This window comes from Callorhinus ursinus, unplaced genomic scaffold (genome assembly GCF_003265705.2).
Source record: "Callorhinus ursinus isolate GAN/ISIS: 27379988/994484 unplaced genomic scaffold, GSC_fseal_2.0 scaffold6, whole genome shotgun sequence".
NCBI classification, from domain to species: domain Eukaryota; kingdom Metazoa; phylum Chordata; class Mammalia; order Carnivora; family Otariidae; genus Callorhinus; species Callorhinus ursinus.
Genome location: NW_027397068.1, coordinates 22,252,611 through 22,276,206, shown reverse-complemented (window position 1 = coordinate 22,276,206; position 23,596 = coordinate 22,252,611). Strand labels below are relative to the sequence as shown.

At 36.4% G+C, this 23,596-nt stretch overlaps 1 protein-coding gene across 7 annotated transcripts in view; it reads right to left on the bottom strand.

Moving 5' to 3' along the window:
* The window catches only part of GRIK2 (glutamate ionotropic receptor kainate type subunit 2), a 778,198-nt gene that overhangs the window by 248,467 nt on the left and 506,135 nt on the right, over positions 1 to 23,596 (bottom strand). For all 7 annotated transcript variants that reach the window (XM_073893710.1, XM_073893711.1, XM_073893709.1 and 4 more), the window contains one exon: positions 7,958 to 8,071. In XM_073893710.1, coding sequence (XP_073749811.1) covers positions 7,958 to 8,071 — 114 coding nt within the window. The remainder of the gene's footprint in view (positions 1 to 7,957; positions 8,072 to 23,596) is intronic.

The following is a 23,596-nucleotide window of genomic DNA, read 5'->3' as shown; positions in this document are numbered from 1 at the left end:
ATCCTTGGTTTGAGTGAATAGAAAAGTACTGGACACAAAAATAGAGTTTGGAAATAGAGGAGGAAGAGGTATGATAAGGCCTGAACTGAAGAAGGAGTTTTGATGCATGTTGAGTTTGATGTTGGACATCCACTCAGAACAAAGCTGCAGCTAAAATTGAGATCGTACAATTTTACATGGTTCTATCGTGACAGTATCTTTGACAATGGGAAAACTAGAGCAAAAATACTGCATTTCCATGTAGCTTGCTGTAGTTAAACTGAACCAGAGATTCAGATTTCTTTATTCATTCTTCCATACCAAACTTAATACATTGTTCATAATAAAATAAGCTTCAACAAAATTACAGTATTGACAATACTGTTGGCAATGAAAAAGAATAAACAACAAAATAAAAATACTTAAGGATCTTTATTATGGTGGCATCTGTAAAGTAGATTTAATAAAGACGGATGAAAGAAGTACGTGTGTGTGTGTACCAGATATTATGTGGTTAAAAAAAGGAGATGCTGATCACTTATAAAATCTTTAAAGACTAAGACCCTAGGTTTTTAACATTATGCCTTGGGGCGCCTGGCCGGCTCAGTTGGTAGAGCATGCAACTCTTGATCTCAGGGGTGTGAGTTCGAATCCCACATTGGTTGTTTACTTTAAAATAAAGTCTTAAAAAAATTATGCCTAATTTCACATTAAAACAGCTTTCTTTCTTTCTTTCTTTCTCTACGGTACCACCACCAGTAGTCGTATAAGTTTACCTAGCTGATCTGGAGGTCTAAGAGAATATTAATACTGATTTGAAATAAAATACATTGAGCTGTTAAAGCAAGAATGAGAGAGAGAAATGTAATGCCAGCAGGATCTCTGAAACAGAAGAAAAAATACAGTGAGAAAAGGTTTGGTTGCCTTTGAACAAGCCAGTTGCAGGAGTCGGGTCAGAGGAGTCTGAGTTTGAATGAGGCACTCTCATCTCAGACGTTAACATTTATGTAGTACTTGAGTGTGGATATTTACTATGTCTTTCTTAAATTATTTTGATCTTATCTCCACAATACATGTTTAAAACTGCTTAGAAATGGTGGGGGGTTGTTAAGAATGAAAATCTTTTTATTTGTGAAGCTGCAGTGTCTGGGTTTCCAAGCCCGGATGCTAGCAACTTAAAGAACTACGTGCTTGACAGTCCTTCTGTAACAATGGAAAGAGAAGACTCAAAGGGAAAATGTTTGCAGTGGCAGATGTGAAGCCCTAGAAATCTGCTTTTGTTGATATTATAGAAGAAGCTGCAGAACCATTTAGGAGATGATTCGGTCACTTCGTCTTTTGTACGGTGAAACCTTCCCATTGTCCTTGGAAGCTTGCTCCCAGATAAGCCTCCTGTATCTGTGGGCTGCAACAATAAAGCTTTACAAGCCTAAGCAAGTAAACTGAATACTGAACTATATAACCCTCCAGGAAGTGCTGGGAACATTAAAAAAAAAAAAAAAAAGACTTAAGTTGCAGATGCAAGCACATTCATAGTCATTTGTACACCGAAGTGCTACACAAAGGGAAAAACATGTACAGTGGCATTTAAGTGTTAGTAATCTTTTGATGGACAAAAATCAATTATTATACAGGAGCAGCACAGTGGGAAGCACTCAACATATTTAGACAGGCTTGAAAAAATCTGCTGCAAACCGAGAACTCAGAGAGAAAACAGGCATTCCCTATATGAACTTAAATACTCAGTCTCCTGATACTGCCCTAGCTAGTGGATCCATAACAGTAAGCACAACAAAATCAGATTATAAACTGAAGAGTAAAGCACATACTATTCTTTAAAAGCACTCTATGTAAAAATAAATAAATAAATAAATAATCTCAAAAAGTAAGTAAGAGCACTCTCTGTCTTGTTCACAATGAGTATTTTTGGTGATTAGGAATTTATATTTTAATGTTGCTATGAAATAAATAAAATCCTCATAAATAAAAAGATTAAATTTTTAGATCCATTAATAACAACAAACATAAAAAGCAAGGGAATTTTTTTCTCGTAAAAGTAACGGTCTACATTAAGTGTTTTTTTTAATTTTATTTTATTATGTTATGTTAGTCACCATACATTACATCACTAGTTTTTGATGTAGTGTTCCATGATTCATTGTTTTCATATAACACCCAGTGCTCCATGCAATATGTGCCCTCTTTAATTCCCATCACCGGGCTAACCCATCCGCCCATCCCCCTCCCCTCTAGAACCCTCTGTTTGTTTCTCAGAGTCCATAGTCTCTCATGGTTCATCTCCCCTTCTGATTTTCCTCCCTTCATTTTTCCCTTCCTACTATCTTTTTTTTTTTTTTTAACATATAGTGTATTATTTGTTTCAGAGGTACAGGTCTGTGATTCAACAGTCTTACACAATTCACAGCGCTCACCATAGCACATATCCTCCCCAATGTCCATCACCCAACTACCCCATCCCTCCCACCTCCTACCACTCCAGCAACCCTCAGTTTGTTTCCTGAGATTAAGAATTCCTCATATCAGTTAGATCATATAATAGTTGTCTTTCTCTGACCTACTTTGCTTAGCATAATACCCTCTAGTTCTATCCATGTTGTTGTAAATGGCAAGATTTTGTGGTTTTTTGATGGCTGCATAATATTCCATTGTATATATATACCATTGTGTGTGTATATATATATATCTATCTATATATGTATATATATAGATAGATAGATATAACTTTTTTATCCATTTATCTGTTGATGGACATCCTGGCTCTTTCCATAGTTAAGCAAGGGAATTTTAATAGCAACTGAACTTGAAATTTGAAGATCAAAGCGATAATATGAAGTATATTAAGGAGAGGACATGAGGGGTGCCTGGGTGGCTCAGTCATTAAGCATCTGCCTTAGGCTCAGGTCATGATCTCAGGGTCCTGGGATCAAGCCCCATGTCGGGCTCCCTGCTCAGGAGGGAGTCTGCTTCTCTTTCTGCCTCTGCCCCTCTCCCCCCACACCCCCTCCCACCCCAGCTCATGCTCTCTCTCTCAAATAAATAAATAAATAAAATCTTAAAAAAAAAAAAAAAAGGAGGGCGCCTGGGTGGCTCAGATGGTTAAGCGTCTGCCTTCGGCTCAGGTCATGATCCCAGGGTCCTGGGATCGAGTCCCGCATCGGGCTCCCTGCTCCTTGGGAGCCTGCTTCTCCCTCTGCTTCTCTCTCTCTCCCTCTGTCTCTCATGAATAAATAAATAAAATCTTTAAAATAAAAAAAAATAAAAAAATAAAAAAAAGGAGAGGACATGAGTAGACTGAGGCTTTAGGTCCAGAACTGCAGGTAAAGTTATATAAATTTCCAAATTATATGATATCATAAATCTTCATTCAAAATTTTAAAAAACAATGAACACTTTTTAAATGTTTTAGGCTTTCTAAAATGAATTATTCCATGATATAACCATATACTGCACCCATACAATGTATTGGGCATAGGTTTTGTTGTTGAGGGGGAGTAAAAGATATTTATAAACAAGTTGCTTAATCTCAATTCTAAAAGAGAAAAAATAAGGTGTCCAGATTGTCCAGAAAAATCTGAAATTATGGTTTAAAGCGGCTGAAAGAAAACTGAGTGCTACATTAAAAGAGGAGAGAAATGAGAGGGGCACAATATCCAACCAAGCACAGTCTAATCTTGGCCTCTACGGAGGGGAACGTCTAGATGTTTGAGGATACACCCATGATATTAATACAGTGCTCTAGCATATGTGGGATTTCTGGATAAGAAGTGTTGCTTTAGGGGAACAATTCTCAATCAAGATGTTATTTTGGTCAGAAACTATAGTTGCTAGACTTCATTTCATAGTATTCATTGTTCAAGTTGGCTAAACCCATGGGTTGAAATCACACTACTTTACGTTTTAGCTGTGTGCCCATGAGTAGGCTCTTTAGGCAATCAGGACATTAGCTATATCAATTGTAATAATATTAATAATGGTATCTATCTCAAAAGGTTATTGTGACCATTAACCAAATAAATACATGAGTAGTGCTTTGAACAGGGTCTAGCATGTAGCAGGCATTCAATAAATGTCTGCTATTTTTTTTTTGTAATGGACTATGTGATCTTACTCTATGAAGCTGAGAAGCATACCAAGGCACCAGCCCCAGCCATCCTAGTCTTCTTTCCATTTTGCAAATTTTTGAAGATCTTTCTTGCTTCAGGGTCTTTGAGTATCCTATTCTCTCTGCCAAGAACACTCTTCTCTTTCTTTAGCTTGCTAATTCCTTCTCAAACTTCAGGTATCTGCTATCTACTCCTCTACAGGAGGCCTACCCGACTAGTCCTTTCACTCCTGACTCCCAGTATAACTCAGGATTATCCTGTAAACGGCATTAACCCATTTATCTTTTCCTTATATCTTAAGCAAAAGGTTTGGTGTGTGTGTGCGTGTGTGTAAATGTGTGTGTAACCCTCCCTATGAATCCTTACCATTTTCTAAGCTCCCTGAGGGCAGACACCATGTCTATTTTGTTCATCAAACAAAGCTTTTAGCATGTCATCATCGTTCAATACATATTTGTTAAATAAAAGAATGAATAAAAATAAATTCAAGAGAAATGGAACTGATTATGATTAGCACGCTGATAATGCCAAATCCTAGAATACTTCACTGTTTTTTCTTAAGACACACAATAAATATATTGAAAAAGAAGCATAGTGAACTTCTCTTTGGTATCTCCACAACTTCTCTTTGTGGAGATATCATTATTCACAACACAGCCAGAATCCCCTCTGAGATTTTTCCAAGAGAATAAAAAACAAAATAACTAAACATAAATGATCATAACCTCCTTATAAAATATAAATTAAACATCAGTAAATTACATCAGGTGTAATGCTTACTAAGTAAAGTAACTAATCTCTTAAAATCTATTCTTTTCTTGGTTGTGGATATTTTGTAATCAGAGTATCCAGAACAAGAATTTTTTCACTAAGTGATATAAAAGCAAAGTGACTTTCCTTTTAATAAATATGAGAATCACTTAAAGACCAACAGAGGGACATACTCTAAAATAGAAGTAACTTCAGGGCTCCTGGGTGGCTCAGTCATTAAGCGTCTGCCTTTGGCTCAGGTCATGATCCCAGGGTCCTGGGATCGAGCCATGCATCAGGCTCCCTGCTCTGCGGGAAGCCTGCTTCTCCCTCTCCCACTCCCCCTGCTTGTATTCCCTCTCTCTCTGTGTCTCTCTCTGTCAAATAAATAAATAAAATCTTTAAAAAACAAAAAATAAAATAAAATAAAATAATAAAATAGAAATAATTCTCTTTCAAAATGTAAGCTTAGTGTATTGCTCCACAGTTGATCTTACATCTTAGTTACACAGAGTAATGATCTGAGCAGTTGTTCTCAATCATTGCTATAGATCAGAATTACCTGTGGAATTTTTTTTAAAAATGAAGATTTCCAAAGTCCAAAGCTCAGAAATACTGTTTCAAAAGGTATGAAATGTGTTTTGGGTACAAATGCGTTTTTAAAAACTTTATGCCTGGCTTTAATATGAAACTAAGGTTAAATACAACTTGTTTATCAATAGACACAAAATTTTTCATGATTGAGAAAAATACCTGAATACTTCTTATAAAACAACCCTAAGTAGTTAAGACTGAGAAATTATATGGATAGTCTTAGTCACCTGCTTTGTTTGGACAAAAAGTTTGCATTAACCTTCAAGGTGAAAAATATTTAAGTATAATCATTCAAAAGTGGCTTACTTCTTCTAATTTTCCATTTAATTAAATACTGTTTATTTAATTTAATTTGACAAATGTTTGAGTGCTTGCTATGCATAGGGCACTTTTCTCTAACATTAAAATATCAAAAGAGTATAAAATTTGATCATTGGCCTTATATAGATTCATGTCAAATGGACACACAGATATATACCTATTTTAAAGATAAAAAAACAGTGCCTAGTAAGTGCCATAATAGAGTATTATGATACATAAAGTATACATCCCCCCACCCCACACACCTCCCAACAACATACACACAACTTAATGGAGAGATCAGTTTCATGGAGTGGTTGTCATTTGAGATGAGTCTGGAAGGATGAATAGGATTCTCACAGGGAAATGTAAAGAACTGAGCAAAGTTTTGGAGCCATAAGATAAGTGATGTATCCGGGAGTTTGGCTGGATCAAGGAGAACACCGAAAGAAGTGCCAACTGCTGAAGACTACAGATGTCTCTTATAAAGCACTCATTATGAGCATTGTAGAGACACATATGATGTAAAAATAGGAGACATAGTCAGAGCCTATGCCTCAAAGAAATGGTCAATGATGTTTGGAGAAATATTGCATACATGAAATAAGAAAAGAATAATGTAATATTAATTCCAAATAATATAAAGTACTGACAAGTAAAAAATATCTCAGAAATGGAGAGAAACATATTATAGACAAAAGGAACAGGGCTAACACAATCACGGGAGTAGGTTAACTGAAAGGGAATAATAGGAAATAAGGAAGGAAAGGTGGGAGAAGATAAAATTATAGAAGGTCTTGAACATCAGGGTCAAAATTTGGGGCACTCTTTAATGGTCAATAGTGATTCACTATAGACTTATAAGGAGGGAAACAGGAAAATGACAGATTATTATAATGAAGAGTGGGGTGCATTGTAGAAGGAGAAGGCTGTCAGCAGTAAGGATGGTTACATGGCTACTGCAATGGTCCTAGCAGGAGGAAATGTGATCCAGGACATACAGGCAGAAAAGAGATGTATTAGCATCTTGTGGAAGCATTTCAACTGAAAAACAAGGCCAGTAAATTGGTAGGTATGAGAGTACCTTTGAAAAAAAGAGGGAGATACAAAAAGAACTTAGAAAGTTTGGATATGATGGATAGGGAGCAAGTATTCACTGAGGTTCTCAGCAAGGGAGTGATTAAAAAAACTCATGAACTTCCATCACTGTCATTTCATGATTACCAGCTTTGCTTCATTATCAAGAGTCTTTAACCCAAGTTATTTTATTTTGACATGCCGAGAGATCTGACATCCCTCATTGTTAATAAAAGGACAAGATTATGAATTCCTCCTGGCTTGATCTGCCACCTTAAATCAAATTTAGAAATTACACAAATGCTAAAAGTGTGTGGTGGGTTGTTCTGAACATTAATCTTCCATTCTTATTGGCTACCTGGGAAGACACAAGAACTGGCACTGATAAGCTTATTCTGTAGGTAGAAAGTACTGACTTAATAATATAAGAGCTCCTTGATTATTCTAAAATTAAAATTCCCATTTCAAATGGCATTGTAGGAATAGGTAAATATTACTGTGTGATTTATTTAAGATATATAATTATAAAAGGTGCAAAAATACCCAGTGCATTGGTATTAAGTCTGTTGCTGGTGAAAATTTTTCTGGCTTAAAAAAGTACTTGTCATATTTAATTTTATTAGACAGATAAATAAACCAAAAGTGATTTTCCACGATGAAAACAATTGAAAGCAAGGTTGAAATATAATGATAATAGAAAAAAATCCTGAAAAATAAATGACATGCCCTCTAACATATATTTGCAGGAGATGAAAGCAGAAGTAAAGTTCACATGCAGTCCCTCACATAACTTATTTATACATCTGCAAGTCAATACATTTTTCAAATCTTAACATTGAAAATTCTTCATTGGTACCTAATTTTGCAGAAATGTAATGATTTCTAGTAATACATAAAGCTGTATTATTAATCAACATAAACAGCCCAAACATTAATATAAGTTACATCATTGAAGACTAACATAATAAAATTGTGGCTAAATTAACCTTGACTCCTCTGTTATACAGTAATTGCTAAATAACTGCAAAATACATTACATTTTGTTCTTCCCTGTTCAAATTATAATGTTCTTTTTAATCCACTTCCATGTTTATCTACATTTATCTAAAAAAAATGGAAAAGCAAATACTTACCAAAATGGTGGTAACGATCAAAGAACGATTAGATAAGGAGTCTGTGATGTTGGTTGGCTTTCCCTTTTGACTTTCTGTCATATTCAGGCCACTGGCTGGATCCCAAGTTCCAATCTATAAAATAGCATATGGACTTTGTAAATTGTCCATCAGGCACCTGGGAGAAAGTACTGCAAGAGAAAGTTAAGACGGCTAACACTTATTATTCACTTCTGCTGCATTATCTGCTGTTGTTAAAGTAAAGGGTGCTTGTTTTAAGCATGATTCACTGCTCTGTGAAGTGTGTCCAGTGAAGTGTGACATTAAAGAACAAAATGATCCACTGTACCTCTACAGTCAGTATGGGAGCTTAATTTTCCATTCAAACTTTCATTCACCAAGATAAACCACATTTGATTATACCTTGATAGCTGGCTAGAAACTCATTAATAGTGCATATCTTTTACTGTAATGGATCTATCTCATCCTCTCATTATAAAGATAACATGCCATGTTATATAGACAAAGCTAAAAGACAGAGTAAACCCTGGGGATCCAGGATAAATTAATAGGTGAAGGCAAACTTAAGAGCGGCATTGAATGGTTTTTGCATGACCTCCAATAGGGCAAAATCATACCCAGAATTACCTTTGGAGCTTTTACAAATACACCTTTGAGCATTCAAAATACTCCAAGGAAACATTAGAGCACAATCTCATTGGAGCAACCTATTCTAATACTTCTCCCTGTTTGCTATTTAATATATACTTTAATTTAACTAATACTCTCTAATAATTAGGCCATATATTCCCAGTGTTCAGATGTTTTATACCCCCCTGAATACAGCCTATAGGATGATAACAGCACACCTCTGGGAGACATATATAAGCATAGGATGCCACTGAATGCATATACTGGGTGGTTTATGTACACCGGCACCATCACCCTGCCATATAATGATGGTCAGCACTGAAGAAGAACAGAGACAAAAGAAGATTCGAGTCAGTAGTTCTATTCTCCACCCTCTCAAACCTAGGAGTAATGGATAATAAACTTTGTTTTCCATATCCCTTTAGCCAATTACCCAATATGCTTATTCAAAGGAAAGGAAAACTAACAATTATCAGTTTGTCTTTAAAATAAAGCTTCATATATAAATTAAATAATTTTAAAATGACATTGATTTAGCAGGTAATATTTACCCTGGTCTACCTAAATATGCTAACAAAGGTCTAATCAGCATAATCTTATCCAACTTAAATATTATGATCCTTTTTATTTTTATTTTTTATATTTCATCACATTTACTCTTTTTGATCCTTTTTTTTCATTTCCATAGTTTTCTTAGTAACCTATTAAGATGTCTATCTCCCTCTAATTGGAGAAACACAACTATAGAAACATTAGTAATTTCTGTACTTCATAAGAAGAATAGATATGCCATTCTAATAGTTGTATGTTAAGTGCAAACCCAAGTATATTTTTTTCAAAAATGCATTAACTAGGGGCACCTCGGTGGCTCAGTTGGTTAAGCAACTGCCTTTGGCTCAGGTCATGATCCTGGAGTCCTGGGATCGAGTCCCACATCAGGCTCCCTGCTCGGCAGGGAGTCTGCTTCTCCCTCTGACTCTCTTCCCCTCTCATTCTTGCTCTCTCTCTCAAATAAATAAATAAAATCTAAAAAAAAACGCATTAACTATATCAGGGATCCCATATAATGTTTTTTAGTGATGTCTTAATAAAACCTCCTGGCTGCCTGGGTGGCTCAGTCAGTTAAGCATCTGCCTTCAGTTCAGGTCATGATCTCAGGGTCCTAGGATCGAACCCTGCCATCAGGCTCCCTGCTCAGTGAGGAGTCTGCCTCTCCTTCTCCCTCTGCCCCTCCTCCCTGCTCATGAGTGCTCTCTCTCTCTCAAATAAATAAGATACTTCAAAAAATAAAAAATAAAATAAAATAAATCTTACCATAATTTCTTATATTAATTTTCCTCCTACCATTAAAAACTATATATTCCTGATGTTTGTGTCAATATAGGAAAAAGTCAGATAATACAGTGAGAAAAAAATACTGATTTCAACATTCTCTCCAAAGTAAATTATTTACTGGTCAATTAAATTTCTTTACTTTAGACTATGAGGACCATGATGTCATAAAGGCGGAGTCTAATTGTAATTTAGGGTCAATAATGAAAGGCAGTCCGGGGCCAGAGAGGTAACATCCATGTGTGAAGAAAAAGGGCATAAGCCAGTAGTAAGAATTTCCAGGCAAAGGTATGCAGTTTCTAAATTTTACAAAATCTCAAGGCAGAATAGCAAGTAATAGCCACAATCCAGAACCTCCTCTTCTCACAGCTGTGTACCTTGGGGCTGCATGCTCCCAGAGCAGGTGATTTTTTTCAAGTTCTTAATAAGGCATCACTAGGGCTAATAGAGGCCTCATTAGGAACCTGGATGGGGAAGGACAGAGAGGATATTGTAAAACCCAGAATGCCTGCTGACCTGCTTAAAGTGTTTCAAATTCAAAATCATTAAGAAAACACTCTGTTGGCTAAACAAGACACATCTGCAGATCGGATTTTGCAATGACTGCCACTTTTCTGCCCCTGGTCTATCATTAATGCCTATTACACATTTGTCCCTTTAGATTTTCTTTCTTTTTTTTCACCATTAGCTAAATAGCTAGATTTTTTTAAAAACGTGTAATTCTACCAGCTGAAGCATTGGCAAACATCATTTGCCCACTGTCGTCTTCCTAATGACATCCTCAAGCTTGATCAATTAGATTTTAACTTTCTACCTAAATCATTAATATAAAATATTGCCAATTTCACTTACCATCATCTTCCATGATTACTTTTATAAAAAACAATTTAGCTAGATGTCCACTCATCTAAATACATTTATCTAGTTTCATTCTCTGTCACCTGCTTTTCTAGTACTATTTGGATGGAGGGGTTCTGGTTCTAGTATATGAATCGATAATTTCCTATAATCATAAATATTAAATATCCTCTTTTATAAGTCTAGGTTTCCGAGCAGAATATTATAAGTTTCAGAAATTTCAGTGACATGAAATTTTATTTTATTTTATTTTATTTTTTTAAAGATTTTATTTATTTATTCATGAGAGACAGAGGGAGAGAGAGAGGGAGAGAGAGAGAGAGAGAGAGAGAGAGAAGCAGAGGGAGAGGCAGGCTCCCAAGGAGCAGGGAGCCCGATGCGGGACTCGATCCCAGGACTCTGGGATCATGACCTGAGCCGAAGGCAGACGCTTAACCATCTGAGCCACCCAGGTGCCCGACATGAAATTTTAAATCAAAAAACGTTGTATGATCCCTAGATTTTAAGTCTACAGGAAATGTATAATTCAAAACTTTTTAGTGATTGAGGGAATTGTCACCAGTGGGTCTTTTGATTTGTTTTGTTTTAATCACAAGAACCATAAGCTAAGTCAAGATGATCTTTTTTTTTCTTTTAAACTATTTTCAGAACCATAATTTTCTCATTATATGATTTAATCAAGTTTTACAGTACTTTTTTCAGCTCTAAAATGGAATAAAGATATCTAAGCACTCGACTTCACAGAGATGTTTTAAGTAGAGTGATAACTCTCAACAAAGTGGTATAAAGGGAATGTATCTCAATATAAAAAAAGGTCATATATGACAAGCTTACATCTAATGTTATACTAAATGCTGAAAAGCTAAAAGCCTTTCCTCTAAGATGAGGAACAAAACAAGGATGCCCATTCTTGTCACTTTTACTTAACACTGTATTGGAAGTCCTTATCATGGCAATTAGGTAAGAAAAAAAATAATCTGAATTGGAAAGGAAGAAGTAAAACTCTCACTATTTGCAAATGACATGATATTATATATAGAAAACTAAAGACTTCACCAAAAAACTGTTAAACCAATAAACAAATTTAGTAAAGTTTCAGAATACAAAATCAATATATAAAAATGTATTATGTTTTTGTACACTAATAACAAACCACCAGAAAGAGAAATTTTTAAAAATCCACTTACAATTGCATCAAAAAGAATAAAATAACTAGGAATAAATTTAACCACAGAGGTGAAAGATCTGTACATTAAAAATTATAAGACATAGCACAAAAATAGACACATAGATCAATGAAATAGAATAGAGAGCCCAGAAATAAACCCATGCTATATGGTCAATTAATCTATGACAAGGCAAGAATACACAATGAGGAAAAGACAGTCTCTTTAATAAATGGTGCTGGGAAAACTGGACAGCTACATGCCAAAGAATGAAACTAGACCACTTTCTAACACTATACACAAAAATAACTCAAAATGGATTAAAGACCTAAATGTGAGACCTGAAACCATAAAAATCCTAGAAGAGAACACAGGCAGCAATTTCTCTGACATCAGCTGTAACAATATTTTTCTAGATACCTCTCCTAAGGCAAGGGACACAAAAGAAAAAAATAAACTATTGGGACTATATCATAATAATAAACTTTTGCACAGTGAAGAAAATCATCAGCAAAATAAAAAATAAACCTACCGGATGGGAGAATATATTTGCAAGTGATATATCCAATAAGTGGTTAATATCTAAAATGAATAAAGAAACTTATACAACTCAACATCAAAAAACCCCCCAAACAATCCAATTTAAAAAAGAAGACATGAACAGACATTTCTTCAAAGAAGACATACAGATGACCAACAGACACATGAAGACATGCTCAACAGCACTCATCATCAGAGAAATGAAAATCATAGCCACAATGAGATATCACCTTACACCTGTCAGAATGGCTAAAATAAAAAAAAAAAATAAGAAGAAGAAATAATAGGTGTTGGCAAGGATGTGGAGGAAAAGGAACTCTTGTGAACTGTTGGTAGGAATGTAAATTGGTACAGCCACAGTAGAAAACAGTATGGAGGCTCCTCAAAAAATTAAAAATAGAAATACCATATGATGCAATAATTCCACTACTTGGTATTTACCTAAAGAAAATGAAAACACTAATTCAAAAAGATATATGCACCCCTATGTTTATTACAGCATTACTTAAAATAGCCAAAATATGGAAACAAGCTAAGTATCCAAGAATAGATGAATGGATAAGGAAGTGCGATAGGTGATAGATGATAGATAGAGAGAGAGATTCACACATAATATTACACAGCCATAAAAAAAAAATATCTTGTCATTTGCAACAACATGGATGGACCTTGAGGGTATTATGCTAAGTGAAATAAGTTAGACTGAAAAAGACAAATGCCATATGATTTCACTCACATGTGAAATCTTAAAAACAAAATAAATGAATAAAGAAGCAAAAAACAGAATCAGACCTATAAATACTGATGGTTGCCAGAGGGAGATGGGGTAGAGTGGTAGCAAAATGGGTGAAGGGGACTGGAAGATACAGGCGTCCAGTTATAGAATGAGTAGTCATGGATATAAAAGGCACAACACAGAGAATATAATCAATGATATTGTAATAGTTGTGTATGATGACAGATGGTAGCTACACTTATGGTGAGCAGAGCATAATGTATACAGAAGTCGAATCACTATGTTGTACACCTGAAACTATTGTAACATTGTGCATCAAGTATACTCAACTCCTCCCCCCCAAAAAAACCCTACAAGGCATTAATGAAAGAAATTGAAGAAAACACAAATAAATGAAAGGATATTCCATGATCATGGATTAGAAGAATCAGTATTGTTAAAATGTCCCTACTACACAAAGCTATTAACATATTCAATGCAATCCCTATCACAATTCCAATGACATTTTGCAAAAAAATAGAACAAATAACCCTAAAATTTATATGGAACCACACACACACACACACACACACACACACACACACACACACAAGCCCAAAAGCCAAAGCAGTCTTGAGAAAAAGGAACAAAGCTGGAGGCATCACACTCCCTGAATTCAAACTATAACAAAGCTATAGTAATTAAAACAGTACGGTATTGGCATAAAAACAGACACATGGCTCAATGGAACAGAATAGAGTACAGAAATAAGTCCACATATATATGGCCAATTCATTTACAACAAAGGGGCCAAGAATATACAATGGGGAAAGTACAGTCTCTTCAATAAGAACTGGACAGACACATGCAAAAGAATGAAACAGAACCACTATCTTACTCCATACACACAAATTAACTCAAAATGGATGAAAGGCTTGAATGTAAGACCTGAAACCCTAAAACTCCAAGAAGAAAACATAGGCAGTGAAATCCATGACATAGGTCTTGGTGATGATTTTTTTTAATCTGATGCCAAAAACAAAAGCAACAGAAGTAAAATTAATAAATGAGACTACATCATACTAAAAAACTTCTGCACAGCCAAGGAAACCATCAATAAAATTAAAAGGCAACCTACTGAAAGAAAATATTTCAAAATCATACATCTGATAATGAGTTAATATCCAAAATATATAAAGAACTCATACAACTCAACAGCAAAAAGAAGTCCTACAAACAATCCAAATAAAAATGGGCAGAAAATCAAAAGGAATGAGATCTTGCCATTTGCAACAACGTGGATGGAACTGGAGGGTGTTATGCTGAGTGAAATAAGTCAATCAGAGAAAGACGTGTATCATATGACCTCATTGATGTGAGGAATTCTTAATCTCAGGAAACAAACTGAGGGTTGCTGGAGTGGGGGTGGGGTGGGAGGGATGGGGTGGCTGGATGATAGACATTGGGGAGGGTATGTGCTATGGTGAACGCTGTGAATTGTGCAAGACTGTTGAATCACAGATATGTACCTCTGAAACAAATAATGCAATATATGTTAAGAAAAAAAGAAGAAGAAGAAGAAGATAGCAGGAGGGGAAGAATGAAGGGGGGTAAATCGGAGGGGGAGACAAACCATGAGAGACGATGGGCTCTGAAAAACAAACTGAGGGTTCTAGAGGGGAGGGGGTGGGGGGATGGGTTAGCCTGGTGATGGGTATTAAAGAGGGCACGTTCTGCATGGAGCACTGGGTGTTATGCACAAACAATGAATCATGGAACACTACATTATAAACTAATGATGTAACGTATGGTGATTAACATCACAATAAAAAAATTTAAAGAAAAAAATGGGCAGAAAATCTGAATAGTCCTTTTTTCTAAAGAAGATATAGAAATGCCAACAGGTATGAGAGTATTCTCAACATCATTAATCACCAGTGATATGCAAGTCACAACCACAGTGAGATATCTTACACCTGTTAGAATGGCTGTTATTAAAAAGATGAGAAATTACAAGTATTGGCAAGGATGTAGAGAAAAGGGAAGCCTTGTGCACTGCTGGTGGGAATGTAAATTGGTGCAACAACTATGGAAAACAGTATGGAGGTTCCTCAAAAAACTAAAAATAAAACTACCATAGCATCCAGCAATTCCACTTCTGGTTTTTACCCAAAAACAAAACAACAAATATACCTTGAGAAGATATATATGCCCACATGTTCACTGCAGCATTATTTATAATACCCAAGATAAGAAAATAATCTAAGTGTCCACCAATTTATGAATAAAGTAATTATGTCATATATATGTCTTGAACAAAGAGCCTAAGTGATACTTTTCTAAAGAAGATCTGTGTGGCGATCACAAGAAACCACTCTGTATATTATGTTTAAAGCAGTCTTAGCACAATGTGGAGTCTACATCATAAGTGTTCAAAAAAATATTCCCAATAATTAGTTGCCTCTAATCATATGACACATTAAGTATACTTCGATTTGAAGGGTATTTACCATTTCTTTTAGAAGAGAGGACATCCCTGATAGTACTATTTGAAGGTATTGATAAATGGAAATCACAAGGAAGGTATTGATATTAAATGCTAACTCATATTTGGGAGATGAGGATTCTCTCCAATTGATCAAATATATACTGGCGGAATGTATATTTTTCTGTTACCCATTCTTTCTAGATAATTTACAAAGTCAAGTTTCAAGCCTATATGGTGTGATATATAATAGTAAAAACAGAACTTTTTCAGTGTTGTAGTTGTTTTGCTAAGTGTTGCAGGCAAATTAGAAACTTTTTTCTCTTCACTTACCACCCCCCTTCCAATGTTGAATTTTTAAATGAAAAGTAGAGATAGTTATTTGTATTATTATCCAATAAAAGTACTGTCTAATAATAATTAATAGTTGTTTATTGCCATTGGATCACATATTAACAGATCACTTTAGAAGGAATTTACACCTGATGCCCCAGAGATAAACATGAACCATTTCATAGCAATGCCTACCTGCTACCTGATAGGAAGAATTCATAGTACAGTACAATTACCTGGGAACTGAGCTACCTTCATATGTTAAGTAATTTGGCCTGTGAGGACCATGCAGAGAACCCCTCAGTTAATTACTTCCTAAAACTAGCTATCCACTAATTTCCACAGGATCTGGAATTTCACCATTTGAGAACTACAGTGTTAATATAAGGACAATAAATCAATCAGTATACAATCATCTAACAGAAAAGGATGAATAATCCAAACATAAATTTTTCACCTCTATGATTTTTATTTTTGTCTAGGGCAAAGTCAACCCTAAATATTAAGAAAGAGTTAGAGACAGGTGGTAGTTTTGAATTTTAAATAAAATTTGAATCATTAACTGTTCTCAAATATAAAATGTGGTAACATTCAATTAATTAAGGGCCATTTTTCTAAGATTAAAAATGTAGTTCAGAGAATACTTTATTTTTTTAAAGATTTTATTTATTTATTTGAGAGAGAGAGAACGAGAGATAGAGAGCACGGGAGGGAAGAGGGTCAGAGGGAGAAGCAGACTCCCTGCCAAGCAGGGAGCCCAATGTGGGACTCGATCCCGGGACTCCAGGATCATGACCTGAGCCGAAGGCAGTCGCTTAACCAACTGAGCAACCCAGGCGCCCCAGATAATACTTTAAAATCAAAGCAATGCTTTAAAAATTACGTTTAGTATACATGTTTAATTCAAATTCAGTAGTTGAAAAAAAAAGTCAATATTTGGTATTCTCTGATGGGCCAAAATAGGAAATTGTATGCTCTCAAATTTATTGATTTCCAAACATAAATATCATATGTAGAGAGTTTTCTTAAATATTTCATCATTATGAAGGTTAAAAGTTATCAGGCAAAATCACAACTGTAAACATACTGACACAAAACCTAAAAATGTCAGTGTAGTTGTAAGACACGGCATATAATGAATTCTATATAAGAGTTAGACAAATTAAATGGTTAACATCTCCAAAGAAAAATACTAGGCTCAGATCTGGACTAGATGGCATTTTTGCCTTTTAAGTAGCAAACAACACATTTCTGACTGTCAACATCACCATTAGCATTGCTTTCCTACAGAGAAGTAAAAGAAATCTCAGTTCCTGGGAAAGTTGGGGGTCATTGTTATCATGGGGACCAGAATATATGTATCAAATCCCATCAAAGAGAGAACGATTAAAAACTGTTATGCATCAGGTATCTAGAAATCTATCAAAGAAATAGTTCTCACCTATCTAAGTGTGGATTTTCACACTTAGATAAACTTTGAAGACTGTAAATTCCATTCACCTTTTTCCTAGGGAGTTAATGAGTACAGGATTCTACAGCCTAGAGAAAGGTCAATAGCAAAGACTTCTATAGAAATTACTTGTTCTAAAAATATATATGTTCTACAAAATGTTTTTCAAAAAGCAATTTGAAACATGTTCTGATCCTGGACCATCTATGTCTGTAAACTCAGGCAGGCAGGATTTCACCACTAATTCTCACCTTCTCCAAACATTATAAAAATATTTGAGTTTTTAGAAAGAAGCCTATAGATTACTGATACCAATTTCTACTAGTGGGTCCAAATGCAGGCAGTAAATATTCAGAAAAAAAAATGATGTCAAAAGTTGAAATGAAGCTTCACTTGAACGTAAAATATGGGAGCAGAGAAAAGATGGTGGAGGAGTAGGGGACCCTATTCCAACTGGTCCCCGGAATTGAGCTGGATATCTACCAGACCACTCTGAGCACCCATGAAATCAGCCTAAGATGTAAGAAAATAGATTTGGATTTCTACAAAGAGAATATCGCGGGTGGTTGGTTTCGAAGTACAAAACGGGGAGCCGTGATTCCGAGGGCAGATATCAGAGGATAAGCCACAGCGGAAGGGAGCCTGGCCGTGGGGATCCTACTAAGCCTGTGAGCGACAGCCTCGCTCACTGGGGATGGTGCGCAGACATGCAGACTGGTAACGGCAGGGAAGGAACTTTAGGGTAGCCCCCGGGACAGAACCCCGGAGCCGTGGGGTCATGCCTGCAAACTGGGAGTGGCTGGCGGTTTTAGAAGCACAAAGGGCAGAGATGTGCCCCGACCTGGAGGCAGGACTAGAGGCGCTGTGGAGGGGTGCACAACCCAGGACACTGCAATTTATAGCAGCATGGACATTAACGGAGATAGTGTGCCCTGGAGAGCTCACTGAAGAACAGACTGCGGTCTCTCTGCTCTGAGGCAGAGGGTTGGAAATGGTCTCTTCTGCTCTGACTCTCCGAAGAGATGCGGAAAGCCACCAGAGAACAAAAGCCCAAAAAAACTGGTTCCTACTGAGTCCATCCCCCTCCACAGGGGGCAGGGCAACACTGCCCAAACAGGGTTGCCTGAGTAACAGTGCGGCAGGCCTCTCCCCCAGAAGACAGGCTGGGAAAACAAGAGGCCAGCAACTCTAAGGTCCCTAGAAAACAAGTGCATCTTGCTTGGGTTCTGGTCAATAATTTGGACTCTATACACATCCTCAACCACCCATCAACAGAATGACTAGGAGGAGGAATTCCCAAAATAGAAAAGACTCAGAGATTATGACTTATGCAGCAGATTTACAAATGGATGCAGATATAACCAAGATGTTGGAGATGGAATTTAGGCTAGCAATTCTGAAGACAATAGCTAGAATGGAGAAATCAATTAATGGCAACATAGAGTCTCTAAGGGCAGAAATGAAAGCTTAATTGGCAGAACTTAAAAATGCTATCAATGTGATCCAATCTAATCTAGATAATATAACAGCTAGGGTAAGTGAGGCAGAAGAACGAATAAGTAACCTGGAAGACAATTTAATAGATAAAAAGGGAAAAGAGGAGGCCAGGGAAAAACAACTCAGAATCCATGAAAATGGAATCAGAGAAATAAGGGACACCATGAAGCGTTCCAATATCAGAATTATTGGAATCCTGGAGGGAGTGGAGAGAGAGAGAGGACTAGAAAATATATTTGAACAAATCGTAGCTGAGAACTTCCCTAATTTAGGGAATGAAACAAACATTCGTGTCCTAGAGGCAGAGAGGACCCCTCCCAAGATCAAGGAAAACAGGCCAACACCCCGGCATGTAATAGTAAAACTCGCAAATCTTAGAACCAAGGAAACCATCTTAAGGGCAGTTAGGGGGAAGAGATTCCTTATGTAAAAAAGGAGGAACATCAGAATAATGTCAGACCTATCCACAAAGACCTGGCAAGCCAGAAAGGCCTGGCAAGACATATTCAGGGTACTAAATGAGAAGAACATGCAACCAAGAATACTTTATCCGGCAAGGCTGTCATTTAGAATGGATGGAGAGATTCAGAGCTTCCAAGACCGGCAGAAACTGAAAGAATATGTGACCACTAAGCCGGCCCTACAAGAAATATTAAGGGGGGTCCTATAAAAGGAGAAAGATCCCAAGAATGATATAAAACAGAAATTTACAGAGACAATCTATAAAAACAACGTCTTTACAGGCAACATGATAATTAATTCATATCTTTCAATAATCACTCTCAATGTGAATGGTCTAAATGCTCCCATAAAATGGCACAGGGTTGCAGATTGGATAAAAAGACAGGACCCATCCATATGCTGTCTACAAGACAATCATTTTGAACCTAAAGATACATCCAGACTGAAAGTGAAGGAATGGAGATCCATCTTCCATGCCAATGGACCTCAAAAGAAAGCTGGGGTAGCAATTCTTATGTCAGACAAATTAGATTTTAAACTAAAGTCTGTAGTTAGAGACACAGAAGGATGCTATATCATTCTTAAAGGGTCTATCCAACAAGAAGATCTAACAATTGTAAATATCTATGCCCCCAACATGGGAGCAGCCATCTACATAAGCCAACTATTAACCAAAATAAAGTCATATTGATGACAATACGTTAATTGTAGGAGACCTCAATACTCCACTCTCAGCAATGGACAGATCATCTAAGCAGAAAATCAACAAAAAAACAAGAGCGTTGAATGATACACTGGACCAGATGGACCTCACAGATATATACAGAACATTCCACCCTAAAACAACAGAATACTCATTCTTCTTGAGCGCACATAGAACTTCCTCCAGAATAGACTACATACTGGTTCACAAATCAGGTCTCAATCGATACCAAAATATTGAGATTATTCCCTGCATATTCTCAGACCACAATGATTTAAAACTGGAACTAAATCACAAGAAAAATTTTGGAAGAAATTCAAACACTTGGAAACTAAAGATGACTCTGCTCAAGAATGTCTGGGTCAACCAGGAAATCAAAGAAGAACTTAAACAATTCATGGAAATCAATGAGAATAAAAACACATTGGTCCAAAACCTATGGGACTACAAAGGCAGTCCTAAGGGGGAAATACATAGCCATCCAAGCCTCACTCAAAAAAATAGAAAATCCCAAATTCACCAACTAACTCTACACCTTAAAGAACTAGACAAAAAGCAACAAACAATGCCTAAGCCACACATTAGAAGAGAGATAATTAAGATTAGAGCAGAGGTCAATGAATTAGAAACCAGAAACAGTAGATCAGATCAACAAAACTATAAGTTGGTTCTTTGAAGGAATTAATAAGATTGATAAACCACTGGCCAGACTTATCCAAAAGAAAAGAGAAAGGACCCAAATTAATAAAATTATGAATGAAAGGGGAGAGATCACGACTAACACCAAAGATATAGAAACAATTATTAGAAATTATTATCAGCAACTATATGCCAAAAACTGAGCAATCTGGATGAAATGGAGGCCTTCCTGGAAACCTATAAGCTGCCAAGACTGAAACAGGAAGAAATTGACAACCTGAATAGGCCAATAACCACTAAAGAGATTGAAGCAGTGATCAAAAACCTCCCAAAAAACAAGAGTCCAGGACCCGATGAATTCCCTGGGGAATTCTACCAAACATTCTAAGAAAAAATAATACCTATTCTACTAAAGCTGTTTCAAAAAATAGAAACAGAAGGAAAACTTCCAAACCCATGCTATGAGGCCAGCATTATCTTAATCCCCAAACCAGGCAAAAGCCCCATCCAAAAGGAAAATTTCAGACTGATATCCCTGATGAACATAGATTCCAAAATCCTCAACAAAATCCTAGCTAATAGGATCCAACAATACATTAAAAGGATCATCCACCATGACCAAGTGGGATTTATCCCCAGGATGCAAGGGTGGTTCAGCATTCGCAAATCAATCAATGTGATAGAACACATTAATAAGGGGAGGGAGAAGAACCATATGGTCCTCACAATTGATGCTGAAAAAGCATTTGACAAAATACAACATCCTTTCCTGATTAAAACTCTTCAGAGTATAGTGATAGAGGGAATATTCCTCAAAGTCATAAAATCCATCTCTGGAAAACCCACAGTGAATATGATCCTCAATGGGGAAAAGCTGAGAGTCTTTCCCTTAAGATCAGGAACACGTCAAGGATGCCCACTCTCTCCATTATTGTTCAACATAGTACTAGAAGTCCTATCAACAGCAATCAGACAACAAAAAGAAATAAAAGGTATTCAAATTGGCAATGAAGAAGTCAAACTCTCTCTTTTTGTGAGATGGATCATGATGACATGATACTTTATGTGGAAAACCCAAAAGACTCCACCCCCAAATTACTAGAAGTCACATAGCAATTCAGTAATGTGACAGGATACAAAATCAATGCACAGAAATCAGTTGCTTTCTTATATACTAACAACACAACTGTAGAAAGAGAAATTAGAGAAATGATTCCATTTACAATAACACCAAAGACCATAAGATACCTCAGAAAAAGCTTAACCAAAGAGGTAAAGGATCTATACTCTAGGAACTACAGGACACTCATGAAAGAAACTGAAGAAGACACAAAAAGATGGAAAAATACTCCATGCTCATGGATTGGAAGAATAAACATTGTCAAAACGTCTATGCTACCCAGAGCAATCTATGCCTTCAGTCACATCCTGATCAAAATTCCAATGACATTTTTCAAAGTGCTGGAACAAACAATCCTAAAATTTGTATGGAATCAGAAAAGACCCCAAACTGCCAAGGAAATGTTGTAAAAGAAAAATAAATCTGGGGGCATCACGTTGCCCGATTTCAAGCTATATTACAAAGCTGTGATCACCAAGACAGCATGGTACTTCACAAAAACAGACATATAGTCCAATGGAACAGAATAAAGGACCCAGATATGGACCCTCAACTCTACAGTCAATCTTCAACAAAGCAGGAAAAAACATGCAATAGAAGAAATACAGTCTCTTCAAAAAATGATGTTGGGCAAATTGGACAGCCACATGCAGAAGAATGAAACTCGACCATTCTCTAACACCATATACAAAGATAAACTCAAAATGGATTAAAGATCTCAATGTGAGACAGGAATCCATCAAAATCCTAGAGAAGAACATAGTAACCTCTTTGACATCGGCCACAGCAACTTCTTTCAAGATACATCTCCAAAAGCTAGTGAAACAAAAGCAAACATGAACTTTTGGGATTTCATCAAGATTAAAAGCTTCTGTACAGCAAAGGAAACAGTCAACAAAACAAAGAGGCAACGCACAGAATGGGAGAAGATATTTGAAAATGACACTACAGACAAAGGGCTAGTATCCAAGATCTATAAAGAACTTCTCAAACTCAACACCCAATAAACAAATAATCAAGTCAAAAAATGGGCAGAAGATATGAAAAGACACTTCTCTGAAGAAGACATACAAATGGCTAACAGACACATGAAAAAATGTTCATCATCATTAGCCATCAGGGAAATTCAAATTAAAACTACATTGAGATACCACCTTACACCAGTTAGAATGGCAAAAATGGACAGGGAAAGAAACAACAAATGTTGGAGAGGTTGTGGAGAAAGGGGAACCCTCTTACACTGTTGGTGGGAATGCAAGTTGGCACAGCCACTTTGGAAAACAGTGTGGAGGTTCCTCAAAAATTTAAAAATAGAGTTACCCTATGACCCAGCAATTGCATTCCTGGGTATTTACCCCAAAGACACAGATGTAGTGAAAAGAAGGGCTATATGCACCCCAATGTTCATAGCAGCCATATCCACAATAGCCAAACTGTGGAAAGAGCCGAGATGCCCTTCAACAGACGAATGGATAAAGAAGATGTGGTCCATATATACAATGGAATATTACTCAGCCATCAGAAAGGATGAATACCCAACTTTTACATCAACATGGACGGGACTGGAGGAGATTATGCTAAGTGAAATAAGTCAAGCAGAGAAAGTCAATTATATGGTTTCATTTATTTGTGGAACATAAGGAATAACATGGAGGACATTAGGAGAAGGAAGGGAAAAATGAGGGGGGGGGAATTGGAGGGAGAGATGA